This window comes from Mastomys coucha, chromosome X, assembly GCF_008632895.1.
Source record: "Mastomys coucha isolate ucsf_1 chromosome X, UCSF_Mcou_1, whole genome shotgun sequence".
Taxonomy (NCBI): Eukaryota; Metazoa; Chordata; class Mammalia; order Rodentia; family Muridae; genus Mastomys; species Mastomys coucha.
The window spans coordinates 157,863,384-157,868,969 of record NC_045030.1 but is presented as its reverse complement, the minus strand read 5'-3'; the positions used below and the strand labels follow the sequence as shown (position 1 = coordinate 157,868,969).

The 5,586-nt window shown below is 38.5% G+C and overlaps 1 protein-coding gene across 1 annotated transcript in view; it reads right to left on the bottom strand.

Moving 5' to 3' along the window:
* The window catches only part of Pir (pirin), a 95,425-nt gene that overhangs the window by 2,509 nt on the left and 87,330 nt on the right, over positions 1-5,586 (bottom strand). Inside the window, exon 9 of the mRNA XM_031370894.1 lies at positions 1,688-1,754. Coding sequence (XP_031226754.1) covers positions 1,688-1,754 — 67 coding nt within the window. The remainder of the gene's footprint in view (positions 1-1,687; positions 1,755-5,586) is intronic.

Sequence of the window (5,586 nt, the reverse complement as noted above, 5' to 3'; positions counted from 1 at the left end):
AAGAAAAGAAAAAAGAAAAGAAAAGAAAAAAGAAAAGAAAAAAGAAAAGAAAAGAAAAAAGAAAAGAAAAGAAAAAAGGACTAAATTAAGCTAACCAAACAAAATGCTTTGCTTCTCAGTAACTGACAGTTCAAGAGGCATATATTTTGTCTGATTAAATTGGGCTTGTGTTTACATGAATACCCCGTGTCCCCATGCTCTGAAGCACTGGAAGAGGACTTACATACACAGTGTCTACCACATTTTGCTTTGTCATCTTCATTCAACTGTACTCTTGTTTCTAAAAACTGCTATAGAGGAAAGGGCCTAACATAAAAGGATTTCATCCCAAGCATACTTCTCCACAAATTCCAGTCCTACAACTAGATAATGACCCTACTACATTTGGTTGTAGTTTTCTTTGCAGAAGAACAATTTTATTCAGTCCTGACAAAAGGAAGCAGGGACTATGAACCTTGGGAGGGACATTTTGAACTGTACAAAATTAATATGAGATATCACAAGCTGGGGGACTATGATTTAATATTCCCCCTAAATTATTGCTGGAAGAAAAAGAGAATAGTTTCTAAATATTCAGTGTGATTTAAATGCATGACCAGCTGGGGCTTATCTGAGATCATTGTTTATGCCTGGGAATTCATGCCAAGTAATGGAATATGATGAGATCTTAAGTCATGCTTAATTAAATAATCAGTGAGCCGCACAGTATGTTTTGTAGGCAAAGGAATAAATAACAAGTTGGGTTCTAGGTGCTTTTAGGTTTTTTGTCATTTAATAAAGAGCCAATGATACAAGGACATCAAGATCCAAAGGGTTGAAGTGATTGTGTATCTCTGTCAGCATTTCCTGCCTTCAACTACAGTACTGCCTCCTCCACACACTTATTCTACTTCTGTTTCTTCAAAATTATTTATTTTAAGTAAGTGTGCATGTGTATGCTTATGCGTATGCATGTGTGTGTGAGTGTCTGTGCCTGTGCAGATGCCCAAGGAGGGCCAGAAGAGAGCACTTGAACTTCTGGAGCTGGGAACTAAGCTCGAATCCTCTGCAAGTGCAGCAAATACTGCTGAGCCATTATTCCATCCCCCCTCTACTTGTTTTTTTTTTAATTAAACAAAGAATGCCTTAAACTATTATAGAAAATTTCAAAAAGCATTATTCCTAAGAGGCTCATACTAAAATATACACACTAAAAATATAATAGATTACAAGGACAGTACTAGCCTTGATTTGAATATTGATTTTCCCCTCCATAAGTCATATTTGAATTTGATTGTTCTTTGGCAGTATTGGCAGGTGGGACATTAAAAGGTGATTAGGTCATGCAGGTGAGTTAATAGCTTTTCCAGTGGGCCAATTCTCTCTTGTGGGACTGGCTGTATTACCACAGCATCAGATTGTTATGAAGCATATCTGTCCCTCAAGTTTTGTCTCTGCAGTATATACGCATTTGCCTTTCTACTTTCTGTCAAGAGTTGAAACATTGACAGTGCCATATTGTTAAATTTCCAAGCCTCTATACATTATCTGTTAAAGTAAAGCTTTTTATTTTTGCACACACACACACACACACACACACACACACTTAATTACATGTATATATATACATATATATACATACACATATGCATGTATATGTGTCAAAGGAAAAGAAAGTGAGCCAGGAAAATTAGCATTTTGTACTTACCATGTTGGACAACTGGTTCTCTTAATGGCTCCCCAGCAATTAAGACAAAATGGCTTCTTTTGGGGTCCTAAAGTCATCAAAGAAAGCATCAAACAGTGAGCATGGTTATTTTTAAGTGTCAAATTGGAAACAAGTCTTAGTGAAGATACAAATTAAGTGGATGGTGCTACCAAGAACAAATTTCAGAAACATTTCCTCTGTAATCCTTGACATGGGATTGTTTATTCCTTAGGATGTTTAGTATTCTAGCAAGTAGAATTTAGCAATAGGTTCGGGCTACCAATGTATCAACATTTGTAAATTAAAGAAGCAAAATTGAAATTAAAGTCTTCTTTGTGTTTGTGTGTCTATGTAGGTCCGTGTACATATGTGTGTGTGTGTGTGTGTGTGTGTGTGTGTGTGTGTGTGTAGAGGCCAGAGGTCTTTGTCAAGTGTCTTTCTCAATACCTCTCCATCTTATTTTTGAAAACAGGGTCTCTCAGTGAAAGCAGAACTCACCCTTTGCCTAGAATTACTCGATAGCACACTCCAGGGATCTGTTTTGGCTTATCTCCCATGTAGGGGTACAGATATGTGCTATCACACTCAGCTCCGTACATGGCTGCTAGGGAACCAGACTTATTATTCAGGCAATTCACTCACTGAACCATCTTTTCAAAATCAAAGCTATGGTCATTTTTAACAGGAACATCTTCTCAACAAACTATCTGATTAAACTAGCTTTATCTCTCATGAACAAAATCATTTTTTATTTTATTGCCCTTTCTTTTCCATTTAATTTTTTCCATATAATATATTTTGGTCATTTTTCCCTTCCCTCTTATCCCATTTTCTCCATAGTTATATAATTTCATGTTTTTCTTCTTAAAAAAACCCTCAAACCAACCCCCCCAAAAGTGTGTGTGTGTGCACGCATGCACACACACACACACACACACACACACACAGAAATATGGAGTCCATTTTGTGTTGGCAGACTAATCCTGAACACAGAGCCTGGCCTGGAGTGTAGTTGACATACCCAGTGTTACTCCATGGAAGAAAATGGATTTTCCTTCTCCCAGTAGCTAAAAATTATAAATAGATCCTTGGCTAATGCTGAGACTTTGTGACCATGTCCCTACTTTTCCAGGTTGGGGTTTGTCCAGCTTGAACTGTGCAGACTATGTGCATGCTGTCACAGTCTCTGCGAGTTCATATGTGCATCAGTCCTATTGTGTCTGGGAAACACTCTTTCCTTTGGGGTCCACCACCTCTTGCTCTTAAAATCTTTCCATCTTTTTCTGCAACAATATGTCTAAGACTTATTTATTTATTTATTTATTTATTTATTTATTTATTTATCTACTTATTATTTAATGTGGATGAATGTTTTGCCTACATGTATGCTTGTACCACACGTGTGCCTGATGCCCAAGGAGACTAGAAGAGGGTGTTACACCAGTACTGCTTACATCTAGTTGTGAGCTGCCATGTGGGTGCAGGGGATCTAACCTGGGTCCTCTCGAATGGCAACCAGTGCTCTTAACTACTAAGCCCAGTCTAACAATATATATCTTTAAATGGAAATAATATTTATACAAATCCAAGACCAAGACTTTATTGCTTTGCCACTTACTAAGATAATAGGAAATGTGCCCTCAGCGCCTTTAAAATCAAACACATACACAATATAAAATGTATACATGTATGTGGGTATAATGTTTGGAGAATCATTTTTATAATCAATGCATTTCTGGTTTAAAATCAGATGACCATTCCATTATTAAAAAAATAAATATTTTAAAGTAGCTACCATGCTGTGCTCTTGCAATCATATGGTGGTTAGTGGTGAACGGCAGGCAGGGGTGCTGATAGGTTCCAGCCTGTCCTCATTCTGCTCCCTTCCCGATTGCTAACCCTTCTAACCCAAAGTAGGCCCAAACCCATTTCTACAACTCTGCTGCACACATTTCCATTGGCTTCTCTTTCATGGCGTCATGTTAGTGACTGACTGCGCTTAACTCTGGTGACTTCTCTGATTTCTTGCATTTCTGTTTTTTATGCCTTCAAGTCCCTAGCATTTCCTACTTGCCAATACTCTGGCTTGGAAGGAACTTTCTTGTGAGGGCCATATGGAGACACATAGTGACCTAATCAGAAAGAGGGCCCGAGGCATCCCACAAACAAAAGCTCAGCCTCCAACCTGCTAGTCACTTGGGATACCCCAGGAAGCTAGCAGAGGACCCAACCACCATGATGGTCAGAAACTGGAAACTGTTGTTATTTTGAGCTACTAACTACTAATAGTTAATTACAAATAGGTAATTGAGCATCCCATATTATTTTCATATTTTTTATTGCCTTTCTTTTCAGCTTTCTCTCAAGCCTACCCTACCTAATTTTCAATCAGACAATATTAATAAACCAAATTACTATATATTTTAAAACTATAAGTTTTTAAAAATTCACTCATATTCTAATTATGTAGCATTTTTCTAAATATTCAACACTTCTAAATTATATCAAACATTTATTCATTTCTACTAATACAAAGCTCTATTATCATAAGTATATCAAATAGTTATGTGCTTCTACTAATACAAATCTCTTCAATTTGAAGTCATTCCAATGCCTAGTCTCAGAAGATTTACTTCTGTATTTAACAAAATTAATAATTAACCTCTTTTTCTTCTGTCCATTTAATAAAAGCTACAAGAGGACTGCAATGTGCTTCTCTTTTTGGCTTCAATTAAAAATGAAGTAAGAAGACATGGTAGAATGGTTTCTTCAAAAATTTTCATCTGCTTCTCCTGACATCTCAGGGCTGGTGGCTTTTCACACCTGCACTTAGTTGATGCTTCAGTTACTTCTTCACAGGAGGCTAAGCATCCTCAGCTCCGCCATGTTTTAATCATCATTGCCTTACTGACTCATAGCCCAGCTCACTCCCCAAATGCATACAAATATGAAGCTAGCTGTAAATCAGTCCTTTGAAACCAGATGCCACCAGGCTCATGTAGTCAAATTATTTCTTTGCCATAAGCACAGATCTCCATCCACGCCTACTTGACTCTTGCTTCTATAAAGTTCTAACAGCTAGGCATTGTGCTTATTATAGTTTGTTTCACAGTTTCTCTGATAAAACCCTGACCAAAGCCAGTGCTGGGAGGAAAGGGTTTATTTGGGTTACAGAAGCCAAGGCAGGAGGAACCTGGAGGTCGGAACTAAAGCAGAGACCATGGAGGAACACTGCTTACTAGCTCACTTCCAGGCTCACGTTCTGCTACCTTTCTTCCTTCTTCCCCTCCCTTAGATTTATTTATTTGATATGTATGAATGCTTTGTCTGCATACCTGACTGTGCACATGCATACCTGGTGTCCATCCATGGAAGTCAGAAGGTGACAAGGAGATCCACTGGAACTAGAACTACAGATGGTGCTGAGCTGCCATATGGTTGCTAGAAACCTCAACCACAGGACCTCTGCAAGAGCAGCCAATGCTCTTAGCAGCTGAGCCTTTCTCCAGCCCCTCTGCTACTTTTCTCATCAGCTGAGGCCCACTTACTTAGAGATGATACTGTCCACCACTACGGCCCACACGCTCCCACGTAGACCAGCCATCCAGAGAATAACCCACAGACCTGGCCCCTGGCCAACACACTGAAGGTGATTCCTTGGTGGAGATTCTCTGGTCTCAGATGTGCCAAGTTGACAACTAAGATTAGCCAACACAACTGTTATCCAGTCTGTACAACAATTCAGAGAACCAAAAAAAAAAAAAAGGAGGTATTGTTTTGCCATACCTTATACCAAAATTCTATGAGGCTTTAGGGCTGTTTATAGTGTTTGTAGTGAGCTACTGGCAGACAAAGCTGAGGGAAGTTTTCATTTGGCATGATTTCATGATTTCTTCTTC